The sequence below is a fragment of the Lynx rufus genome, unplaced genomic scaffold (assembly GCF_022079265.1).
Source record: "Lynx rufus isolate CCGP_SWC_20201006 ecotype Redwood Valley unplaced genomic scaffold, mLynRuf1.p SCAF_4, whole genome shotgun sequence".
Lineage (NCBI taxonomy): Eukaryota > Metazoa > Chordata > Mammalia > Carnivora > Felidae > Lynx > Lynx rufus.
In genome coordinates this window covers 99,306,501-99,330,933 of record NW_025814856.1, presented here as the reverse complement: position 1 = coordinate 99,330,933, position 24,433 = coordinate 99,306,501, and the positions used below count along the sequence as shown (strand labels likewise).

General features: G+C 39.7%; 1 protein-coding gene across 1 annotated transcript in view; it reads right to left on the bottom strand.

Moving 5' to 3' along the window:
- Positions 1-1,104: 1,104 nt before the first annotated feature.
- ASB4 (ankyrin repeat and SOCS box containing 4) overlaps positions 1,105-24,433 on the bottom strand; it is a 58,205-nt gene continuing 34,876 nt past the window's right edge. The window contains exons 3-5 of the mRNA XM_047094808.1: positions 11,978-12,468; positions 2,352-2,465; positions 1,105-1,293 (exon numbers count right to left, since the gene is read on the bottom strand). Coding sequence (XP_046950764.1) covers positions 1,105-1,293; positions 2,352-2,465; positions 11,978-12,468 — 794 coding nt within the window. The remainder of the gene's footprint in view (positions 1,294-2,351; positions 2,466-11,977; positions 12,469-24,433) is intronic.

The window sequence follows — 24,433 nt, the reverse complement described above, 5'->3', positions numbered from 1 at the left end:
ATGAGGCCAAGTAACCAACTTAAGTTCTTCCCTTCACACACTTTCTGGTACACCTTTTACTAAACTTTCTTGTGGCATACAGGGGAGCCACTGAGTGTGCAATATTTTTCCCGAGGGGAGCACTGAACAGGAAGTCCTACTAAAATAAAAAAAAAAGTTTCTAGATGCTGGGAGAAACTGAAAGTGAATACATTCACACTAACAGCAGCAGGAGCTCCCTTTACATCACACAGTCCCTTCACTCTTAATATTCATGCTTCAAAGGAAAACCACACTTCGGGTCAGAAACACGACTTTGAAAGACAAGCGCTAAAAATGAGTCTGCACCTGTACTCTTGCCCCTGACATTTGACACTGCAGTTCCCTGCTCGTATGTCCGGATGCTCTGCTAAGCGGTGAGATTCTGGAGGGCAGGAGTCCTCACCTTACACTCATCTTTTCTTCTCCAGTCTCTGGCTCAATAAGCATGGGTTGAAATGTCCTTTTTTTGACTATTAAGTAGATTTTGCTTTTCGTTTCAAATTTAACTCAAAATCTCCTTGTTTTGACTATGCTCATGTGCTCTCTTCACCAAGAAATAAGTTAAAGAGCTTAGAGTGGGGATCGGAGTTTGCAAAACTAGTGACAGTACTCTCTGCTAAGTGGTTACGGTGGCAGGAGGGAGGGTGGGGGGAGACACCGAGATTAAGAGGCCAGTCACAAAAGCCTATGATTTTGCTAACTCGACAGTAATGTAAACTTATTACTGACAAGGGAGAGGATGAGATTGGTTGTAAGAAAACCTGGGTCCCATTTCAATTGAGATGATATATGAAAAGTTTTACAAAAATGTATCAGGCACCAAGTAAAAACACTATACACACTAGTTATCACTGCTGTCGGTACCTTCTGGATCCATTCTTGTCTTTGAGAATTCCTTAACTTTACTTCTTGTTTATTTCCCCTCACCATGATACCCTAGGATTAATGACATGGAGTTTGTAAAGTGTTTTGAAATCCCTGAAGTGTTATAATCAACCCAAGTACCGTTTTATTTATGCAAACTGTGTCTACCCGGTGAGTCCACTTAAATATCTAGGATTGGGAACTTCTGTCTCATAAGGCTTAATAAATGATTCCCTCTGGCTCTAAAAGCAAGTACTTTTTCAATGACAATGGGAGGGAAAGCAAAGGAATTGCTCTGTGACATCTGTTGTGCAACGTTCTTCGAATGGCGCATCTCGATAAATGCATGAGAGTCCTCGGAGAGTTACTGCACACAGTGAAGAGAGAGTGGTAAAAATCCCAGTATCTCTGCAAAGGAAAAAGCAAGACAGGTTAAAACCAGAAAAGCCCCGGAGTCTACTTCAAAAGAAATCCACAATGAGGCAGTGAGTCCCTACTTCGTACACAATGGCAGCTTTCTAGCGTCTCCCACAGTGAGACAAAATTAAACACGAAATTGGGATGGGGGCTGAGATGGTGGTGCATGAGGAGAGAAGAGAGACGAGGGGGATATAGTACTCTATGCCACAATTCCGAACCCAGGAAATGAGATAAAATATACTTATGTGAAGTGCCTGAGCCAGTGTATATCAAAACGGGCAATGTGAAATTAATCTAAATGCTATTGTATACACTTGACATGCCTTATGTGGCCCATACACTCAGATATTTATTCTATTAATGACACTAAAGCCGGTTAAGTGACTTTTTAAGGGTAAGATAGTTAAAAAGTAGCAGCAGAATAAGACTGCACCTAGGCGGCCGGGCTCTGAGCTGCATGAACTTTGCACTCTGCTCCTGATACCTCCCCACGTGTTGGAGACAGCCTGCGAGGGCTAAAACCAAGAACAGGAGGCTCTGTGGGAGGACTGGTTTGCAAAGGGAGCAAAGTCCATTTGCCGAGTGGGAATTCAGCAATGGCTTTCTGCAGAACTTATTAAGGATTTTTAATATGGCTCCTGCCTACTTCAAGGCTTCAAGCTATTGAAAAATGAATGACACATCTTCTGGCAAAAATATTATATATGAGCAATTGCAATTATTATTATTACTGTTATTACATTATTATTCAAGTATCTAGATTATTGAGGAGAAAGTAAAATTGTCACCTCTGTACCATTGTTCAACATGCCCTTAAATGCAAAAGTCTCCCAAGACATTCTCAAACACTGCAGACTTGATGCATCTATTTATTCTTCTTCTCACACCTGCATTTTATAGCCATATGCTTCATGTGACAAATAAATATTCGAGTAGGTCTTACAGGCATTCTGAAAGCCAGTTCTTCAATTAGAACATTCTGTACTTCCACTGCAGTCTTGAACTACTTTATAGTGAAAACCATGGGAAGCAAATGGATTCGCTACCTCCAAGTCATCATCTGGGATGGCTCTTTTCCACTTCACGTTCCACCTGATGTGTTCATAGGCATTGACTACAACTTCGATTGCTTTGGGACAAGAATGGCAGGCCTGTATCACCTGGAGAGGAAGCAGACAGGTTTATTTGTTCAACGCACATGTACGATTCATTCATTCCCACAAAGACACCAAGAACTGATGGATCTGTTAGGCTCCTTGCAGCCTTCAAACGCTTCTGCGAAGTCTCCCGCCTTTGAGTTTTCAAACACACTGCCAGCCCCAAGGCGGATGGGAAGATTAATAAAATCACAGGACCTCCCTTCAACATTCAGGAGCAAGTGAAAACGAGGTGCTAACGAAGCCTGGAAGAGGTGCTAACGAAGGTGGAAGCCTGATGAAATGCACATCTTGCCCTTACAAGCCTCACCCCTTCCCAACAGCTTCTGTGTCCACCTGAACACCTCCAGCTTCTCTCTGCCAAATTGGCCTCGTCTCCCGAAGTCCTTTGAGCACGGCCTATTTTCATTTCAAAGGGACCCAACTGGTTCTGCAGTGTGTCCGCCAACTGGTCCATAGGCAACCTGCAGCAAAAGTACTCTGGACTCCGAATTTACTCACCTTTCTTTCCTTTGCCAACAGACAAGCAGCCCCAGCCACAGACTGTGGCATACAGGGGAGCCTTCTGTATGTTTTCTCATCATGAGTTACACATCGGTTCCATTTTTCCCTTGAAACTCCAGAAAACTGTGGAGTCCTCTTCACTGGACTTGAGATGCAGAGAAAGCCCCCCATTGCTGACATTACAAGGGACACATGCCTTCGCACTGAAACAACTTTATCCAAAGAGAAGTTCTTCCTGCTTTCCCAGTCCTTTCCAACCTCAGCCTACTGTTGCTGGCCAAAGGGACGCAACACTGGATTTCCCCACCTCCTTTACAAGTTTGTCATAAGTGATCTAGAATTGCATTTTTTAGTGTGGGCTAAGTACCTACCGGCTTGAGGCCCCAGGCAAAAGTGAGACAGAAAGATTATCATTCTAATGCCGTGTGTGTGTGTGTGTGTGTGTGTGTGTGTGAGTGTGTGGTCACTGGAATGGAGGGCCCATGTCAGGAAAGTGCTGATGTTCAGAGCAGGTAAGATGGAACCAGCTGACAGTGCACCTGCAGTGCCAGTCTGATGAGCTTGGGACTGACTTCACAGGCCATAGGAGGCTATTACATTTTCTTAACAAGAAAGGGTTATATTCAATCAATTCATTCCATTAGGAAGCCTTTATTGAGCGCTGTGTTTAGCAGTATGACAGTAATTCCGAGAAGTTTATGACCTGTTTTTTGTCTTCAAGGAGTTTACGGCCTAGTTGAAGAGAAAAGATACACATTTTTCAAAGAGAGAGCAATGTAAGCCAGTAAATAATAAAAGACTAACTTAAAGATCATCAAGTGTCCCTTGGGCATCATGAGCAAAAGCACAAAGGAGAAAACAAGGATATGAAGGTCAGAGAACAGTGAGGATGCTGAATGGGGGTGTATCAAACAGCTTCTCAGCTAGCTTCACTGTCAGTCCTGAGAATGGATGGTAACTGTAGCTCTGAGAAAGAATAGTAGGGCTTAATGACTACTCAGACATGGGGAGTAAAGAACGCGACTTTCAAGACTGAGATCAAGGACATATGGGGGTGCCACTGACAGAAATGAACAAGTTGGAAGGGTATACTAATTGGGGAGTTGTCAGGTCCCAGACAGGAGGATATGTCATATGCAATGTCTTAATGTCAGTCAAAAATGTGCACGATAGCACTCCACTGAAAAGGCCAAGAAGGAGGTGGAGATTTGTACATCATTAAAGAATGTGCTGGCTAAAGCCAAGTGGCTCAATAATGCTCTAAATGGGAATAAATGCAAATGGTAGAGGACCGTGGTGTAAAGTTTGAGGAATCCTAATAGGCAGGAGAGAGGAAGAAGGAAAAAAGTTATAGTTATCATTTTTTGAGTACTTATTATTTGTCAGGGACTATGTCAAATCTTTGCATATTTACCTTGTACAATCTTCAAACAACTTTATGAGATTAGCTCTACACTTATACCCATTTTACAGATTTAGAATCTAAGAAAATTTAAACTCAAGGTTATTTAGCTCATCAATGACAGAGCTAGGATTCAAACTCAGGTCTGTGTGACTCCAAAGGGTCAAAAGAAAACGGGACCTGTCAGAGTGAAAGACATCAAGCTAGGAGAGCTTTGGAAGCTGGATTATCACCAAAGCCATGAGGATCAGAGAGATGAAGACAGATTAGATACCACAAGATCTGATTAGAAAGCCAGTTTACTAAGAGTTGGGTGGATTCAAACAGGGAGGAATCAGCTTGTGAGAGACAGAGGATGGTTACACAGCTGTAACTAGGGCTGATCTATTCTCATCTTCAAGACCTTGGTGCCATAACATACACGGTTTTAGAGACCCCATAAATAACTTTCCCTCCTGACTTTAGAACCTATTAAAAAATAAGATGAAGGTGACAATCCAAGATCAGAATGTCGTTTTTATTATTAATACAACTGATTACATATAATATCTTGAATTATGGGGCCACATCAAGCTTCCTTACACTACACCCCGAATATAAATTTGCATCACCAAACTACAGGCCTTTGCCTGATGTAAAGAGGGTGTTCCTAGAAGCTTACCACAAGGAAGAACCAAGAATTCAGGCATTCTCTAGGCCCACAGTTAATCAAGCAAGTTCGTTCTTCCTCCCAACTTATCAGTAGGTTAAGTGGAAAGTGATAAGGTTGGAGACAGAGGTTTGGGGTGGGGAGGGTTATTTTAGCAGAACTTCCCTTACAAACACATGGGACCAAGGCGATGGCAGTTCTTTTCTATTGTAACAAATCAAAACCCAGCTCCAATGGCCAAGACCCAATGGGAATCAGGAACAACAAAATATGGTGAGATGAAGCAGAGTCATCAGAGTGGGGATTCTAGGAAAGAAAGATTTTTAAGAACTTATTGAAACACAGTTTCAAATCAGGAAGCATGGCCTCAGCAGAGGACTGTGTCAGCCCCAGCAACAGGCCAACCAGGTCTCAAGAAGGAATAAGGAAGTTTTATTGAAATAGAGGTTTGAGTCAGTGGTATGCAAAAAAATGTTCAATTACAGGCTTTCTGAGGAAAAAAAAAACCTGTGTATATTTATATGTACATAAATGCATTATAAATTTTTACCAATATAATGTGCGGCCCGCAATTTATAAATAATAAAATGTCCACTACTCTTTATTTCCAATTCTGTAGAGCTGATTGGTTCCCACAGAATGCTTTCACGGATTTTGTATCGATTTTGTACGGATATTGAATTGCATTCATAGCCAAAATCTATGTCTGCCTTTGAATAACACATGTAGTTCTTATGTGAATGTTGGTTGATATTTTTATTACACGGAAGAGTAATTGTTCCACAAATGTGAGGCAATGAAGACAATATTGGAACTTCACTCATTCATCAATGACATGAGTAATTTTTTGTTGAAATATATAAATGTTTTCAAATACTGGAATCATACTTCCTCACTTTTTGGTGCTACACACTTTTTAAAATAATGTTTATTTATTTTGAGAGAGAGAGAGTGCACGCACAAGAGACAGGCAGAGAGACAGGGAGAGAGAATCCCAAGCAGGCTCCATGCTGATAGCACAGAGTTTGATCCCATGACCATGAGATCATGACCTGAGCCCAAATCAAGAGTCAGGCACTTAACCAACTGAACCACACAGGAACCCCCACACATTTAAATTTAATCTGTATTAGTAACATTCACCCCATTAATTTCTTAGGTCTAGACATCAACAAAGTAACAAATCAAGGTCTGGTCAGTAGCATTTGCTGATTTCTATCGTGTAAATACTCCCATCATGGTCTATTCACAGCTACCAACCTGAGGTCACTGAATGTATGGTTGGTAAGAAATGTGCAGTAACAAATCATTACATAATATAATATTTCCACTACACAGGTATAATAAATGCATGTAACATCAAGAGCATTGATATATAGAGTAAAGTGATTAAGAAATATAAAGATGTGCACCTGGGTGGCTCAGTTGATTAAACATCCAACTTCGGCTCAGGTCATGATCTTGTGGTTCATGGGTTCGAGCCCCGTGTTGGGCTCTATACTGACAGCTCAGAGCCTGGAGCCTGCTTCAGACTCTGTGTCTCCCTCTCTCTGCCCCTCCCCTCCTTGTGCTCTGTCTCTCTCTTAAAAATAAATAAACATTAAAAAATTTTTTAAAGAAATATAAAGAAAATAATTGGGAAATAATGTGTTTTAAATACCTATGATCTTTGTTTTTAGTATACTTTACTTGTTGTAAGTTTATTTTATTTAATTTTTAATAATGGCTGCACTTAACAATCAGTTCACACAATTCCTGATAAGTTGTCAACCCTCATAAGCCACGGTGAAGCAATTCCAGCATTCATTTGCTTTTAGTTGTCTCATATTTAAGAAGCACCGTTATAAGCCATGACGGAGTAACTGTATCTACTGAAGCTCTAAATCAGTCAAAGTGGCTGGGTCCAAATGAACACAACATAAATACTTGCTTAATGCATAGGAACCACTCACATACATATTCTGGGCAGAGTGCCCAAAACTGAGCTGCCGACCATGACTTTTTCAGCCGTGCCTAAACAAATAAAGAGCAATCCTGTATCATCAATCCGTAGGGAGTAAGGAGGTGGGTTGAAGCCAGAGAGCCATTGCTAAAGGACCTCTGAAAAGTCATCATTTTTTGTGTTTACAAAAAGTGTAGCTAGAAGAACTTCCATCTCGGTCCTTGGCTGTTAGGGTAGTAATTTTTCAGCACCTTGGTCTTAGAAAATGGAGGCAAATGTGGCTGCTCTTTTCTCTACAGCTGGGATGAGGACGGCAGATGGGTAGTTCCAGGTGAAAGAGACCGACAGAATCTGAGGCTGACAAATTAATTTGTATACTCATTATAAACTACTAACGCAGTGTCATAGAATGCTACAGTCCCAAGAGACCCTAAAGGTTATTCAACACCCACGCCCCCAATTTGGAGAGGAGAAAATTGAAACCAGAGAGGCACATAGTAAAAGGAAGCATGAGAACTTAATCGCAGGTCTTCTTAATCTGAGTTTAGTGTTCTTTCAAATATATTCTGATTACTTTATTTTACTTCTTAGGTAATGGACAGTGAAATTAATAGTTTAAGGACACAAATCTCATTGCACAGATATTTTGACACAAGAAACACTCTTTACCATAATTATGTTAGGCTGAATTTTGTTGAAACTTCAAACTAATTCTCTTTTAAATGTAAAGATGTTGCTGCTAACATAAAAATAGCAACTATCCGGAACTCCATAGACATCCTTTTCTAAAAACCTCCAGACAAATCCTTTCTGAAAGGATGATATGTGGTGAGAAGTACATTGGTAATCAATTGATAATCCAAAATACAGATTTAAATGTCAAAGTTACTAGTACAAGGATGATAGCTGAAATTAATCCAAGGCTTGAATCAAAAATATATTTATACTGGAATTATAAAAACAAAAAGCTATAAAAGTATGGAGAAATGAGAAAGCTTGTAATGAGGTTTAGCACATAGTTTCAGGGTTCACTCCGAAAACTGGCCTCTGCTCTGCATTAATTCCCTGGATGCATTCACTGTACATGGAAGCCGCACTGGTTACATTTAAAGACAAAATGCTCACATACCCAACACAGGTAATTTGTCCCCAGATATTCCTTACTTTCCCCTTCTGCCAGCACCTTCATCACAGATGACCAACATCTTGCAACACATTACCTACTTCCCAACTAGGGTTTGCAAATTTAACAAATACAGACTGCCAGGTTAAATTTGAATTTCAGATAGACAGCACAGAATTTTCAGTGTAGCCATGTCCCAAACATTGCATGGGACATGTTTATATGAAAGATTACTTATTATATACCTAAAATTCATATTTAACTGAGCATTCTGTATTTTATTCGGCAACACCATTCATAGCCCCTATTCAGAAAAAGTTCCAACTAAGTTATGGCTACAAGAACACCATCCATTCATAGTTCAGGAGCCTAATTCACACATCTGGTGCCTCAATTTGCACCTGGTATACTCCCATATATCACAGAGAGATAACTTGCCACCTTTCATGAGGCTAAAAAAAAGAATTAAGTAGTTCTTAACCTGCAGTCTTTCAATGCACGAAGTCCAAAGCTCCCACTGCTGTCATTAGGTTTTGCTGACACTGACCACTAAGTTTTCTGCTGACAGAAGATGGTTCTCACAGCAGGAAATGCTCCTCTGAGGAGCCTGACAGCCTCCCAGCTCTCTTCACTGGCACATCAGGATTCTTCCAGAACTAAGACAGTTGGACACACTGTCTTCAGGCTTCAATAATTATTACACTAGGCAACAACAATGATAAAGATCCTTAAGAGACAGCAATCCCCAAATCATCACAATACACTGATTCCCAGGAACCTTGACCATCAAATGAGAAAGGACTATTGTGGACCCAAAGGGAGAAGATTCTGCTCCTTCTTTGTCAGCCTGGAAAACAGAAGATGCCCAATGAATTTCACTTTCTGTCTCTGGGATCTCTATTCTTTCTTCACCGAGGAACAACTGGACAACAGTTTCTTCCCACGCTGGTGGCAACTGGAGACACCTTTGGATACTTCCCCTCATCATCTGACCCCTGAAAGCGTAGATTAAAAAACAGATTCAAGATAAATCTCCCTGCCACCCTTCCCCTACAAGTGCCGCCTCTGTAAGCCACGTCAGCAGAGAAACTCTTAAGACTACCTCTGCCCTTTTATGTTGATATATCTGTGCAGAAAAGTACTTAATGATCAAAAACTTGCTTGTATTCTGGGCTTCATTTGCAGCATTGTTCAACGGCAGAAATCATCCTTCCCTCTCCCAAACCCTCATGTACATTTCCCTCCCCTAGAAAAATGTCTTTCTTGCCCTACAAGAAAACCCAATCTTGGCTCCCTGGGGTGTCACTTCCTTCTGAATTATGCTTTGAGAAAAAAAAAAATCAAATGTCCTTTTGTACCCTGGAAAGCAATTGCGGACCCTATAATTCTTTTTTTTTTTTCCCTTATGTAATTTATACATTGGCTTTCAGTGAAATACACCCTCTACAAATTTGCTTTGTATTTGGAAGACAGCATCTTCAGCTCTGACCTTGTTCCTTGTAAATAAGGAAACTGAATTCCCCATCCACATGAGAACAAATCACTTTATCTTCTGGATAAATGAGTCAGTCATTTACTTGTCGTAAAGATGACTCTCTCTTTGGAAAGTCGGGCTGTGGAGTAGTTGTGCTAAATCACTTTGAAGCATCTGCATAGTAAATTGAATAGTTTTTCTTTAGTTTTCCTTTGGAAGGGGGCCAGTGCTCTCACACTGTCTGTTGGGTAGCAACAAAAATGTTTATAATACAAGCCATCAACCGGTAGCCAATTCTATCTTAAATCTCTTTAGCATATGGCTAAACCAGAGGAACTCAGAGAAGCAAAACACAACTAAGAACACACTAACTCTGGATAGTGTCCTTGGAACACATAATCGTACACCTATTTTACAGGCTGGTAGAGCCACCAAAGCTAGGCTGGCAGGAGGGACTCCCACAATAGACCCAGCGTGCGTTTTGAGAGGAGGAGTATGAAAGGAAACCATTTTATTGAGTACCACTACTGGGCTGGATGGTTAACATCTCTTACTCACTTACTCCTGAAACGTTTTTGAAAAGTTGATATTTTTACCTTCATTTTTTAGATGAGGAAATTGAGATCTGAGAGATCAACGACTTGTTCAAACATCACACGGCAAGTAAATGGCCAAGCCAGGACTCATCACTAAGCCTCTGCCTCTAACCTTCTTCACTGTCACCTCTCAGAGGAGTGCCTTTGTGAAAAGAAAGGGACGTTCTTCACATTTGCAGGAAAGACTTCTTGCTGGAGAACAGAAGCTCCATGGGAAGGCCTGTTCTCCTTAATCTGGCTCTCAACGGGGAATGAGGAGAGGGTATTCTAGTTACTTTTGCAGAGACCTGTTTCATCTGCAGTCAACCAGCAGTGAGTCTCAGACTAAAACTCAATAGTTCGCCTCTGGACAGTCTCACACGTTGTCTCTCCTGGTTGGAAAGAACCCTGTGGGTAAACCAGGCCCAGAGCACTGATTCTACTGATCAAGAAATATGTAATAATAGCAAAGGGATTGCCATCACTTCTTCAATGGTTACCACAGCCCTGGCACAATGCCAACACTTCTAAAATATTATCATTTAATTCTCAAAACAAACTTATGAGAAGGCTATTCTTTTTTTAAAAATTGTCTGACTTTATTGATTTACTTTGAGAGAGACAGAGCGAGCAGGAGAGGGGCAGGGAGAGAGAGAGAAAGAGAATCACAAGCAGGCTCCGCACCATCAGCATGGAGCCCAGTGTAGGGCTTGAAGTCATGAACCACGAGATCATGACTTGAGCTGAAACCACGAGTAGGGCACTTCACTGACTGAGCCATCCAGGTGCCCCGAGAAGGCTATTATTATTCATAATTAAATGAGGTAGGTACGTTTCTCTGGAAGCTCCATGCCCTTCGTCCCTCTCCATCTTCTTCTATAGAAAGAAGGTGGCCTTAGAACATAAATACACAGAAAATTATGTTTCATGGAGTGAGCTGTATTTGAAAGAGATCACTTGTATGTCTTCTGGAAGTTGCACTATGAAGATGCCCAGCCTAATGAGGTGTGTGTGGGGAAAGAAGATGGACATAGACCAAAGGAGTGGTACTCACAGATATGGGACTGGGTGGGGGCAGAGACTGCAAAGACTGTCAGTGACTCCAGAGAAAGAGTAAAGAAAGGTTTGCACCATCCCCTGGGCTCTGAAAATACCTGTGTGCTACCAGTAAGATTAATTTCCTTCAAATGTAGGACCGGCTCTGCATATTCTTGCCAAGCCATAAGGGCAGAGTGTACCCATTTCACAGGGGAGGCATTTGAAGCTCAGGAGGTTTAGTAATGTATTCAGAGTCAAATTCTTAGGTAAGTGGCAAGACCTCAGTTGTTTGCTTGACCCCAAAGTCTATGCTTCTTTATTCCTGGCATGAATAGCTTGGTTTCTCTAGAATGAGTGAGTTACTGGAGACAATGCAGAGATAAAAATTTAAAGCAGGAACAATTCCATGTGTAATTTAAAACATATTCTGCTTAAAAGACGGCGAGTATTTGCCTGTGTGACACTACTGACCTCTCCAGTAGCCTTAAAGTGGCCTTCTGATCTCTCTCAATTCAGTCCTGGCAGAAGCTGCTCCCAATTCACTGGTGCTCACCCAAGACATGGAGAAATATCTGCCACTCTCGTTCTCATTCTTAGCTCTCAGCCCCAGATTTCAAACAAACTTGGACCACGACAAAGTAGCCAGGGTTGTGTGTGCAAATGTGAGGACAGTTGGAATTAGCCCAAAGATTCAAGCCTCAAATAAGCTTGAGTCACCAGAAGAATTGAGACCAAACCATCCTTGAAGTCTCTGGGAACCCTGCTGACTACCCTGTTCTATACTTGGCACCTTTAGATATAACCTCACCTTGTGGAACTGTGGAGGGTATATTCGAGCAGCCCCATGGTTCAACAGCAGTTGGTAGCAGATCTCAGGCTGGGCAGCTGGGCGCACAGAGGTGACCTTCAGCACATACTGAATGGCAGCACAGCCATTGATATCCATGAGATTGGCTTCCGCACCAGCCTCCAGCATCATGTGCATGAGCACGTGGTCACAGTTCCAGGCTGCCTTGTGCAGGGGAGATTTGAAGTCGTCATCCCTGGCGTTGACCTCAGCTTTGTAGTCCAGCAGCATGCGGCAGATGAGGTGGTGGTCCCTGCTGTACTCCTGCTCTTTAAAGCGGAGGGCCCAGTAGGTGGCGATAGCCAGCGGGGTCTCCATGTGGGCGTTCACACTGTCCACGATGGCACCGTGCTCCACGTAGAAGGCCACCAGCTCAGGGAGGCCGAAGTGGGCAGCTGTGTGCAAGGGCGTCTCCTCATCCTGGTTGTTCGTCTTCATGTTCACGTTGGCCCCTAGAAAGGGAGATTGAGGAAGACAATTTCGCAAACATATTTTGCCATTATTTCCCAAGTTCAAGAGACTTTTCTCACCGCCTCCCTTTCAACCTCTGATTGCCTTACGGGATCCGTTCTTTCCAGGGTAACTTGGTCTCCTGGGAAACCAGGCGTTTGAAACAACAGTGCCATCTTCTGGACAATCAGCAAATGTACCGGGGTTGGGTAGGGGTAGGGAGAGAAGGGAGGATGTCCGCAGAAAAGCTGGAGCGCAGTTCCTTGAGTTTTAATTCTTACCCCCAGATGGATGGGGAAATACAAAGTGATTCTTACAACTAAATAGCTTTTATCGATAAAATAGAAAATATCATTGAAAAGAAAGTTTATATTGCAACCTTTGAAGCTCAGACAGTTGGTTTTAAAAATCATCAATTTCTTTGCATATTTCACAAAATCCTGTTCTTCTCTTTCAAAGCTGGGAAACCTGAAAGTTTGGTCCAAGCAAACTTGAGTGTTGTGGAACTTGCCCAGCTCTGACTGAAAACAGCAGGTACTAGAGCCACTCAAGTGCAAGGCCCCCTTGGGGTACACTGGAGAAAAACAAAAAGCACAGACACTGACCACCAAACTAGCCTAAAAGGTCATATTTTGCTTGGAAAGGGGTAGAAGCCAGTATAATAGAAATACTCATTGAAAGAAAGACAGTGACTTCAAGACATATTTGATTTCTGGTTGATAATGGCTGTTACAAATACAAATTTGTAGTATTTGGAACGTCCCACAGAAATTATTTAACCAAACCCACTTATCCAACACACCAGGAAAGTGAAGTGAATTTTATTTTTCTGATAGAGAATGTTAAGTACTAAAATGGTCAACTTAAGAACCTGAAATTTTCTTCCTTGCCTAATTTAATGGAGTGAACGCGATGACCCCTGGGGGCCTACTCTATAATCAATTCTACTGGAAATTTTTATAGCTACTTCAAGTACAAATCTGGAAAGGTATTATTATTACGATTACTACTATTATTATTATTATTTCAGCAACTAAAATTTACTATGCACTTACCATGCGCAGCATTCTGAGCTAAATGTTTTCCATATAGTGCCTTATCGAATCTTTTTAGCAACCCTTTACAATAGGGGCAATTTTTATCCTATTTTTACAGATGAAGAAATTTGTACTTAGAGAGGCTAATAACTCCCTCAAGCTAAGAAGCAGTAGAACGGAGGTTTGAAAGCAGATAGCCTGGCTCTGAAATCTCTTACTACTGTACTATTCTACCTCATTTTTCTAGAAGTCTTTTCTGTGCATTGCTCTCTTTTGGTATTTGAAAACTTGAGAGTAGTAGAGAAATCACATTGCATTTTGTTAATTTTTTAAAAATTGGTTTTTCATGGATTGCTCTTTTATGCCCTTTTTTATGGCATCCTCTGGTCACATGGAAACTGCTTGAGAAAGGCAATACTCCCACAAACATGCTCAGTATCCTATACAAAATCAACCCCCCGGTGAGGTTTTTGAAAGCACATTGTTCTATAAGCTCTGAGGCTGCCTGTACTCCCAACTTGCAGAAAGCAGAATTCTAACCAAAGATGGTCTCGTACAGAATCATCTGTGTTCATCAGTATTCCACTCCTGAGAAATTCTGGGTCAGGTGTCTTTCCAGGTCAGCCCTTCTTTGCTCTGTAGGGAAATGGAATGAATAAGAATGTCTTCCCAAAAGCCAAATGTGGGGTCACTTCAGACACTGGAGAATTTCCAGTAAGGAAAGGAATCAAAGGGTCAGAATGAAATTTTTACAGGCCAACTTGGAACAAACCACATCCTTTATTTTTTAATGTACTTGGACATTTACAATTGATCCTTGACCTGTTGGTACAACTAGATGTGCTGCATAGTTTTCTTTTCTGAATAGGCAATCTTTATTTTTATATTCGAATTGTGTCTTTGAGTGTAACTTTTCCAGAGAATATATAAAGTAGGATGATTTCTTTTTTATTTCAGATTTTGTGATTTATTCAAGAAATTAGACACCATAAATATAAATTCTTGGAACCTTTTTAAAAATATTCTTAATGTAAAAATACAATGTAGGGGCTCTTGTGCGGCTCAGTAGACTGAGCGTCCGACTTCAGCTCAGGTCATGATCTCGTGGTTTGTGAGTTCGAGCCTTGTGGTGGGTTCTGCACTGACAGCTGGGAGACTGGAGCCCGCTTCAGTTTCTGTGTCTTCCTCTCTCTCTCTGCCCCTTCCCTGCTTGTACTCTCTCTCTCTCTCTTTCTTTCAAAAATAAATAAATACACATTAAAAAAAAGAAGAAAGAAAGCAAATACAACGTGTTAGTTGCCTAGTACTGCCGTAATAACAAAGTGCCACAAACTAGGTTGCTTAAAACAATGGAAATTTATTCACAGTTCTTGAGACGGGAAATCTGAAGTTAAGGTGTCAGCAAGGTTGGTTCCTTGTGAGGGCTTTAAGGGAGACTCTGGGTCGTGCCTCTCCCAGCTTCTGGGGATGGCTGGCAATCCTTGGTGTTCTTGGTTTATAGGTGTATCACTCCAACGTCTGTCTTCATCTTCCCATGGCCTTGTGTCTGTGTCTGTGTTTTCACACGGCTATCTTCTTATAAGGACGCCAGTCATACTGTGGTAGGGGCACATCCTGCTCCTACTCAGCTAATTACATCTGCAACAACGCTATTTCCAAACAAGATCACATGCTGAAGTACTGGGGATTAGCACTTCAACATACAGTGAAACCTTGGTTTGCAAGCATAATTGGTTCCAGAAACATGCTTGTAATCCAAAGCAGTCATGTATCAAAGTAAATTTCAAGAACCATTGGCTTGGTTGTGATCATGTGATGTTAGGCGTCATGTACTACTCATATTACAAGACGTCACTCGTTTATCAAGTTAAAATTTATTAGAAATGTTTGCTCATCTTGCAGAACACTCACAGAACAAGTTACTTACAATCCAAGGTTTTACTTTATCTTCTTTCGGGGAAGTGGGGCTAAGATTCAACCCGTAACATAAAACATGCATTACATAATATATAAAGATATGTATGTATAGTTTTTTAAAATATTGTAAAGCCATCACCCACAGAGTCATATTCCAGGTCAAGAAATGAAACACCTCCCAGAGCCAGAGAAGACCTCCACTTTCCTGCTGTCTTTCCCCATTGCCAGAGGAACCTAATATGCGTTTCTTTAGAGTTTTGCTACCTTTTTATATATCTCTAAACAAGATAGTTTCATTTTTTGAACTTTATATAGATGAAATAACAAACACATATTTTTCTATGACTTGCTTCTTTCATTCAACATTATGTTTGTGAAAATAAGCTATGTTGTGATGTTTAGCTGTCTTTTGTTCATTTTATTGTGTTCTGTCTCACTGCACAAGAAATTCACAATTTATCCATCCTACTGGGTATTGGAAATTTCTAGTTTCAGGCTATTGCCATTACTGCCACTATGAGCATTCTTGTACATTCTTGTACCCTGGTGCTCATGGGTAGGATTTTCCCTGGGTTCCATACCTATGAATGCAATTATACGATCATTGGTTATGCATATCTTCAACTTCATTAGATAGTGTTAGGCAGGTCCAGTTTATGCTTTCATAAGCCATGCGTGAGGGTTCTTGTGCCATATTCTCATGCAAGTTTGGTATTTTTGGTCTTTTTAATTTTAGCCAATCTGCTGGGTACATAGTAATATGTCATTGGGTTTAAATGTTTGTTTCCCTAATTAACAATTAATTTAGACAAATTTAAATATTTTTATTGACCAATACTGCCTTTTGTTTACTCTTCTAAGCATTTCCATGTTGTTATAGAATTACTTTAAATGTCATTTAAAAATAACTACCTAACAGTAACTACATAACTCCATGCAGTGAGTTTACCCAACTGTTGGGTAAGAAGATTTTTTCCAAAATTTTGATCTTATAATTAATGCTACAAGTAATAAATTTGTATGAAAATTTTAGGATTATTTCTTTGGCATAAATTCCCGCCCCCCCCCTCTACACATAGAATCATTAAGCTGAAATGTGTGAACTGTTTTAAAGACTTTTATGAATAATTGTTAAAAGTTATATAACTCATTGATGTATAGCAGTGATATTTCACTCATCAGTATGTTGTTATATAATTTTAATTTTTTTTGTTAGATTGTAAGTAAAAATGATCTTCTTTACAAAAAATCTAGGGGTGCTTGGATGGCTCTGTTTGTTAAGCGTCTGACCTCTTCATCATCTCGAGGTTCATGAGTTCAAGCTCTGCTTCAGGTTCTGTGCTGACAGCTCAGAGCTTGGAGCCTGCTTCAGATTCTGTGTCTTCCTCTCTCTCTGTTCCTCCACTGCTCATGCTCTGTCTCTCTTTCAAAAATAATAAACATTAAAATTTTTTTAATCTAAATGCATTTGATTATTAGAGTGTGAACACTTTTTCTGTAATTATCAACTAGTGGTATTTCTTCTTTAGTTAATTGTCCAGAGTTTTGTTCTTTTATACATTAAATACTTTCTGCTTTGTTTACATTTATAGGACTCCGTCATTAAATTAAGATGTAGGCCTACATTATCATAATCGCTATAAATTTTGTAACCAACTTTTTTGCTTTTTATTAAACACAATGATGTTAACTTCCTTTTTTTAAATATTAGAATGTGTTGTACTTCTCAGAGGTAGCATTGCTATCCAGATTAATTATAATTTTTTATAGCTTTTTATAGATTTTTAAAATATTTAACATTTGATTCATCTAAAACTTATTTTGGTGTAGACAACAATTTAGGAAGAATTGACATTCTTAAAATATAGACCCTCTTCATACAGAAATCTGGTCTATTTCTCCAAATGGTTTTCTTTTTTTTCAACAATTTTTAATGTTTATTTTCAAGAGACAAAGAGTGACCGAGTGCTAACAGTGGAGGGGCAGAGAAAGAGGGAGAGACAGAATCCGAAGCAGGCTCCAGGCTCTGAGCTGTCAGCACAGAGCCCAACACGGGGCTCAAACTCACACACTGTGAGATCATGACCTGAGCCAAAGTCAGAGGCCTAACCGACTGAGCCACCCAGGCACCCCTCCAAATGGTTTTCTTTTACACTCTGTAAACTACACTTCCCAAAAATTTGTAGCAATTTTCATTCTAGTGGATAAATTATTTCATCCTGGGGTAAATTGTTTCTGGAGTAAAGTAACTTTTAATGAGAGAAGGCCTTTCAAGAACCTTTTTAATTTATGCAAGATGATCTTCAGAAGTACTCTGGAATGGTAGCAAAAGAGATAGACACAAATTTTAATTTGTACTGCTTGATAAAGAACAAGAACTTTTCAGATTCTGTCTGTGGGCAAAAAAGACAGATATTTGTGTACACTAAGAATGGGATGAAGAGAGGAGATAGAATAAGAATTTGAACAGAAAGAGTGATTGCTGGCCACAAAAATGACCAAGCATGGCCTTAGGGAAAAAGATAATGCTGAAGCCAGGATTACAGAGGGACATAGTGCCAGTCAATACTAAATTTTTTTTCTGTTCTCCCATAGCATGTGAAAGTTTTCTTTCATTACTCTCCAACAAATAGAATCAATTTCATCAATTTCATCACATTTTCTTCTTCCCCCCCCCCCAAATAAATTTAAATTGCCTCTCAGTGCCCTTTTGTTATATTGCCCAATCATCAGTGCCTAGTCATCATGGTGGCTCCCTCTGCTGGACTTTGCTTCTCCCTACAGGCTATAACGGCCGTCAGAAGCATCCTCTCCATAGCATCCACATTCCCCCCAATTTCTGTTCCCTCAAGAGCTGCATTAAGAGTGAGAGCAGAGGGGCGCCTGGGTGGCGCAGTCGGTTAAGCGTCCGACTTCAGCCAGGTCACGATCTCGCGGTCCGTGAGTTCGAGCCCCGCGTCAGGCTCTGGGCTGATGGCTCAGAGCCTGGAGCCTGTTTCCGATTCTGTGTCTCCCTCTCTCTCTGCCCCTCCCCCGTTCATGCTCTGTCTCTCTCTGTCCCAAAAATAAATAAAAAACGTTGAAAAAAAAAAAAAGAGTGAGAGCAGAGAGCAAGTCTCTGTCACTGCACTGCAGAAACTCACTTGTCTATCTTCCCAGACTCAGGGAATCCACATCGCCCACCATATCCCCAAGCCAGCCCCTGACTTCCTTCTGTTCTAATGGATTTAATTTCTCAAAAAGCCTGTGTGTGAGTGGGGAAATCCGAGGTAAGGTGAAGGACAAGGCCAGGCCAGCACATCTCAACCCTTTATGACATCCTTCCCAATTCTTCAAGGAAATGCAGACAATAACATCCACCTTCGTATGTAGTCTTCTAAAAATAAATATAATGCCTAGCTAACCTCTACAGGCAAAATGAAAGTACTTTCTAGTAACCAACACCACCTAGTTATGATTATTATACATTCTATAAATAAAGTATAATGATGTAGTATAAAGTCAATATGTTAATGACTATACTGGAGGCCATAATGAAATAGTGATTTGCTTGAACCCATATGTAGAACCTAACAGCTACGAATTTGAACCGACACAGGTATTTTGTATTGTAATTCAAATGCCACAAAGGTCATTGCCATAATGAATGTTATTCCAAAATGAGGAAGAACATTGGTAAAGTTCTGAATAAATTGAAGCCCAATCTTGCCCTCATTTATACCATAACTGCTTTCTTGAAAATATTCATACTTATTTACAATTCAAAGGTATTTTGTACTTATATGCACAATGGGGTTAGGTTAAAAATCTGTGTTACTACATCTAAATATCTAGTATTATATCAGCACCAAATCTAAGATGTGTTACACATTATGAAATAATTCAAACATACAGAAAAAAATGTGAAAATATTACAACAGACATATATATATATCACTGCCCATATTTGACAGATAATAATTTTTGCCATGTTTTCTTTAGCTTTATTTTTTCCAAGACAAAATTTTATAGAAAAAAAATCCAGCTCATTTCTCCTTTCTTTCCTTTCTTTCTCCACCAGAATAACTACTATCCTAAAGTTGGTTTTTGTCATCCCCATGTAAATTTTCTTTCTTTTATAACTCATATGTGTACCCATAGACTGTATATATACTATTATTTTGTGTTCATAAAAACTATATAAATGGTATCTCACTTTTTAACCTGTTTTTATTAGTCAACATTATGATTTTTTTATTTATTTTTAAATGTTTGTTTATTTTTGAAAGAGAGAGAGACAGAGCACGAGTAGGGTAGGGGCAGAGAGAGAGGGAGACACAGAATCTGAAGCGGGCTCCAGACTCTTAACTGTTAGCACAGAGCCCAATGCGGGGCTTGAACCCATGAACTGTGAAATCTTGACCCTAGCCAAAGTCAGACGCTTAACTAACTGAGCCACACAGGCGCCCGACATTATGTTTTTGAGTGGAGAGCTGATTTTTTTCACATCAGCGGCTGAATAGCTTCTCAGTATATAATTAAACTACAGCTTAGTTAAACTTAAACTACCTCTACTAAAGACAGTTGCTAAACTTTTTCATAATAACAATATTTTTTAGATCGTGCAGGAATTTCTTGAGAGAGAGAATTAGAATTACTGGGTACCAATGTATGAGCACTTTTAACTAGATTAGATTATACTCACCAGTGGTTATACCATTTTATATATCCATCAATAGAGTTGAAAGGTTCAGTATCACTTCTAACACTTGATAGTATCAAACTCTTTAATGTTTATCAGTTAGATGGTGCAACATGGTATCTTTTTTACTTCATTTGCATTACTCCTGGTTGCCAACAAAGTTGAGTGTCTTCTCATAAGTTTACAGGCAACAAGATTCCCACTTATATTAATTGCTTCTTCATAGCCTCTGCCCATTTTTCATTGGGTTGTTTGTGTTTTTCTTATTTATTTTCAAGATATAAGTAAGATCCTTATGGAGATAATGGTAAAGATTTGATCAAAGGCAAAGGACTTCAATTAAGTGGGACGTTTTGCTGTGTTCATGGATAGAGAGATTCAGCATTGTAAGGATGCCAAGACTTCCTGAGTTAATCTATAAGTTCAATGCCATGCAAACATTTTTTTCACAGAACTTGCACAGAGTAAAGAGCACATCAATTTTGGAAAACAAAAGTAAAAAGAATGAGAAGGAAAGAAGAGATTGTGAAGAAGGGGAACTTATCCTACCAGGTATCCCTGCAAATTGTAATTAAAACAATGTAGGATCGATGCATAGAAAGACAACTAAACCAGTGAAACAGAATGGAGAGCTTAGAAACAAACCTATATACAGAAAGCATCTGTAAAGCATCTTCAATTTGCAATAAAAAGTTAAAATATTTCTTGGTTTTAGCTTTCATGGCATATTTGATATTCTTTTTTAAATATTTTAATCTACTATCATTGTAACAGAAAAAACCTACATGTAAGCAAAAAAGAAAACACTCTATTATTTTAACTTCCTTTTTTTTTTTAATTTTAGGAGAAGGGCAATGTCACCATCTTTCCTTGAAGATTTGGCTAAATTTCTTTCATGCTTACATATCCTGATGTATCTTTTTCTGCTTTTGTTTCTAAGCTTTCTCATTTTACATTAGATTACTTTTACAAGGTATACATTACTGGATTTTTTAAAAATCAGTAATAGAGTATGCCTTTGCATAAGTAATTTAAATAAACTTTTGTCACTCATCAGCCATATGTCTTTAAACCACACTGCCCCTATGAGCAGCAGGTGCTGGGAACCAAAATAAAGGAATACATGCGATCTGTTTTCATAGACCCATCTTCTTCAATAAATTTATGCCATAGCTTCCTTTCAGATTAACTTACTTTCATTAGATAAATTTTTATTATGTTTTTATTAAACCATAAGGTACGTGTTTAAAAAGAAGTATAGAAGACCTTGATTGACAATTTCATTTGTGCATTTACAAAGACACATCTTTTTTTTTTTAATATTTATTTACTTTTGAGAGAGAGAGAGAGAGAGAGAGGGAACAAGCATACACACACAAGCAGGAGAGGGGCAGAAAGAGAGGGGGACAGATGATCTGAAGTGGGCTCTGTGCTGACAGAAAGCCCAGTGCAGGGCTCCAACTCTGTGAACCACGAGATCAGGACCTGAGCCGAAGTTCAGCACCTAACTGACTGAGCTACCCAGGCCCCCCTACAAACACACATCTTTTAACCATATTTGTTTTTAGATCTTTTGGCAGTTATTCCCATAACTCCAGCAAACTTCCTTTTTATCATTTGTTATCAAATTTAGATGGAATTCTTTACTTTCTGATATAAGAGGCAGGTTTTTGTTTATTTGTACTAATCCTTTTCTTTTTTTTTATTTAAAACACTTTTAAATGTTTATTTATTTTGGAGGAGAAAAAGAGCGTGAGTGGGGGAGGGGCAGAGAAGGAGGGAGACACAGAATCCGAAGCAGGCTCCAGGCTCTGAGCGGTCAGCCCAGTGCCTGACGTGGGGCTCAAACTCACAAGCTGTGAGATCGTGACCTGAGCCAAAGTCGGACGCTTAACCGACTGAGCCACCCAGGCGCCCCACAATCCTTCCTCTTTTCAAAAAAAAAATTTTTTTTTCAACGTTTATTTATTTTTGGGACAGAGAGAGACAGAGCATGAACGGGGGAGGGGCAGAGAGAGAGGGAGACACAGAATCGGAAACAGGCTCCAGGCTCTGAGCAGTCAGCACAGAGCCCGCCGCGGGGCTCGAACTCGCGGACCGCGAGATCGTGACCTGGCTGAAGTCGGACGCTTAACCGACTGCGCCACCCAGGCACCCCACAATCCTTCCTCTTTTCAATGTTTGATCTTTTCATCATGTTTTAATTCTTCTGTTGGAATATTAAAACTTTTTTGCACCTAAGTCTCTGCCATTGAATTTGTTATGTTAGCTCCACCACGTGCTTTATGAAATGAGGTTATCTCCAAGCTATCTCCCTCCTACACTTACATGCTTCATTTCTGACAGCCACAATTTATATTGTCAAAGCTGTAAGGTTATTATATTCAGTTCTGCAAACCTCAATCTAGTCTTCAGGGTTTTGTCCATGGTTACTGATAAAAGTTTTCAACCAATAAACAGTATTTAAATGATTATGACTTAGAAGTTGAGGTCATTTTGGCCTCTAACTAAAAATGCAGAAACATGAGCCATGTTGCAATGCAACTGGTAATCCCCAACCACGACTGGCTTTGCACAGAACCCCTCACCCGGAAGGGCGCCACATTTGGTTTAATGCTTTATTGTCACCATCTTTGAAATTCTTAGTTTTTTTTTTTTTTTAATAAGAGGCCTGCATTTTAATTTTGCATTAGACCCAACGAATTATGCAGTCTGTCCTTTTCTCAGCCCACACCCAAAAAATCAATTTGAGGCCTTACAATCAGTGCATGATATGTTATGAATCCCTTACACAAGTGGGAAAGTTTTATTTGACTACCTGCGACATAAGAAAGGAAAAAAGGGCAAGTTAGTAAGTAAACTTAAAATGTCACCTGCTGCCTGAAAGGTTTCACCTCAGTTAGAGCATACTGCCATCCAGCAAATGGTGAGCTGGCCCACATGTTCAGGGAAATCAACATGGTGGAATAGGTGACCAGTGTGTGTCCTGCAGGACAGCAAGGAAAATAGGGAACTCATCCCTTGTTTATCCTACCTACCATTGGCCCCCACGTTCCTCAAATTTATTAATCTTATCTGGGGTTGTTAATTTTGTGTTTATTTACAAAAGTAATAAAAGAGATCCTTCTAAAACAATTTTGACTAAGGCATTTGATTTTTTTAACCACTGAACTATAGTTATTTTAATTTATTTCTCTGTGCTTATTGGTTGCAGTCCTTTAAACATCTGCCAAATGAGAAGGTGGCTAAGCTGGATTCCTACAAAACTTTCCTGCTCTTCTTATCTCTCCTCCCTTTCTGGTGTATCATCTCTGAAGGGGTTTGGAGCCCATTATTAGTAAAATGGATAAGAACGAATAGAAGCACGAGATGAGGAAAGAGTATGTATCCCTTCCCTAACTGGATGCTTCCAGTCTGCAGTGGACTTGAGCAACAGAAGAGGAGAGTTTAAGTCAGGTCTGAATTATCAGCCCGGACGTCCAACTTTTGAGTTGAGAGTGACTTTTGAAGCTTAAAGTGACTATACAACATTTTCTTACCTAAACGTTGCTGGAAATGACATGGACCCACCTGAGTTTTCTTCCCACAGTAGGGGAGACACTCAAGCCTCTGAATAATTTAAAGAGAAATTTATTATTAAATTTAATAATTTAAACAAAAACAAAATTCTTTTATGAATAACATCCCTTGTATTTTACACGATCCAGTCAAAATCAGGTGGCTAGTAAATTTTTCATGCAGGGCACCTTTTGGCATATTTTCTAAGAACTCAAATACATGAGACTATTTTTCTATTGTCATCATACAATTAAAATAACATTGAAAGAGAGGCCTGGGTGGCTCAATCGGGTAAGTGTCCGACTTCAGCTCAGGTCATGATCTCACAGTTCATGAGTTCAAGCCACGCGTTGGGCTCTGTGCTGACAGCTCGGAGCCTGGAGCCTGCTTGGGATTCTGTGTCTCCCTCTCTCTCTGCCCCTCCCCCGCTCGTGCTCTGTCTCTTTCTCTCTCTCTCTCTCTCAAAAATAAAATAAACATTAAAAAAGTTTTTAAATAATAAAATAACATTGAAAGAGTATAGAATTCTTGGGTAATTTTCTCCACAATATTCCATAACTTCATTCTACTCTTTTTAAATACTAAACATTATAGAGTAATGAAAACCACTAAATCTTTTGTTTCTTTAAAAGCAATCTTCTTTCTTTTATTCAATCATTTGTACACTTTTACTATTTTTTTTGCTGTCGACATTGAATATTTTATTTAAGATGTATCTAGGCTTAATTTGTTTTCATTAATTTTGCCAGGAACCAAACTTATCCATTTCATCTC